Raw genomic sequence first — 1,620 nt, 5'->3', positions numbered from 1 at the left:
CACAATATCTTTGACAGTTGATCTAGTAAACAACAAGCCCACAAATAAATCCAATCAAATGCTAAAAGAAGAAACAAAACAAATCAAAAGAACAGCTTTATTTATATATCTATAAATACAATCGCCCAATTGAGGCGCATGAATCACGTTAAAATGCTGGCAATTATAATGGCCATATTAAATTGACAGCTTCTACTTCAAGACAGCAATCAGACTCGCTTCAGCATAGAGCTGTTAGACTTGTGGTGTTGTTTAATTTGTCGACTTTTATGGTAAGCGTCAAAAACGCGGAATCGTAGTGTAACTGTCACTGAGATTGCTAAACAAAATGCCGACCTGTGGAGGAGGCAACCTCAGTCAGAGCTAGAGCTGACACTGCCAACCCGTTTTGAGCGGGCCAACTCACGTCATCGATTTAAATTAACGTGTGGGTCGCTAGCTGGGCCAGGCAAAAGCAATCAACAATTTCCATGCCAATGTTAGAGGCAAAAACAGAGTGAAATCATATTTTAGAATATCGCTGGCGTTTCGAGACTTCAATCGATTTTTAAAACGCGTCGAGTGCGCATCGTTCATCGTTCGAAACACAATTAGAGGCCTACAAAATTATCAAAATGTCACTACGCAGAAAGGACGACTACATACCCATTAAATGTGAGGGATGGAACGGAAAATTTGCCTATACTGATGGTGCTGTCAACAATGTATCGAAGATTCGTCGCCAAAATCAGAATGTGACCAACACAAACAATTTTTATGGCTTCAATACCGAACCGATTATCTTGCCCGCTGCCTGGGATGGTACCTTTGTTAAAGGCGGTGAGACCCGACTCAAACAAGAACGTAATCGTTCCGATGATCAGGATTACTTTGACTACAATTCGGATCCCACAATTTTGCCGCCCACTTGGAGTGGTGAATTCGTTGCCGATCCCAACGATGTACGCATCGTGCCTGAACGAAACTTCTCCGATCCCAGAGATTACGCTGAGGCAAAGCGTTTCAAGGTTGTTCCGCATTAAGTTGAGTGAGAGTGAAAGTGAAAGTGGTATCTACTAACTGCATACTATTCTACTGTTTACTTTTTGGGCCATCCTCCCATTTGCAATTTACTTATTTCATGTTCTCTTTAATTTTATTGAAATTAACCTAAGCGTTGTATTTGAGTTTTATTTTTTATTGATATGTATTTATTTTTACACTTAATAAAAAAAAAACAATGTGAAAACAATAACCGGATTGTAACCTAAGGTCAATATTTATTATATAACTTGAATTTTGCTTTCGCGTAGGTGCTGAAAATATGTTACGCAGCGGCCGCGGAAATAGTGCAAAAAAGGTTATTATAACTTTATGAAAATATACGTAACGAGCAGATTAAACTGAAAATTTCATTACCATTGAATATTAAAAGTGATGGGGTAGTGGATGAAAGGTATCCTTTGGTCGAGCAAAGTTGATTCTACTTTTCTCTATATTTTTGATGACCATTAAGGATTATCGATTGATCAATTAAATTGAATTTAAATAACTAAATTATTCTGACCCTCTATGGTAGTGGCACCGCTTAAAATACACTTTCTAGACGATTCTACGATCGATGTCAATAAACAAATATGA

At 37.9% G+C, this 1,620-nt stretch overlaps 1 protein-coding gene across 1 annotated transcript; it reads left to right on the top strand.

Annotated features, from left to right (window-relative positions):
* The first annotated feature begins 523 nt into the window (after positions 1-523).
* Positions 524-1,245, top strand: LOC117793274. Its single transcript, XM_034633558.1, has one exon. The coding sequence runs from the start codon at positions 615-617 to the stop codon at positions 1,020-1,022; it is 408 nt and encodes a 135-aa protein (XP_034489449.1). The 5' UTR covers positions 524-614; the 3' UTR covers positions 1,023-1,245.
* The last annotated feature ends 375 nt before the right edge of the window (positions 1,246-1,620 follow it).

The sequence above is a fragment of the Drosophila innubila genome, unplaced genomic scaffold, assembly GCF_004354385.1.
Source record: "Drosophila innubila isolate TH190305 unplaced genomic scaffold, UK_Dinn_1.0 73_U_U, whole genome shotgun sequence".
Lineage (NCBI taxonomy): Eukaryota > Metazoa > Arthropoda > Insecta > Diptera > Drosophilidae > Drosophila > Drosophila innubila.
This window is presented reverse-complemented; position numbering and strand designations above follow the sequence as displayed.

What these genes read in the sequence shown, in the direction of transcription:
- LOC117793274 (XM_034633558.1), top strand. Translation starts at nt 615, where the DNA reads ATGTCACTACGCAGAAAGGACGACTACATACCCATTAAATGTGAGGGA.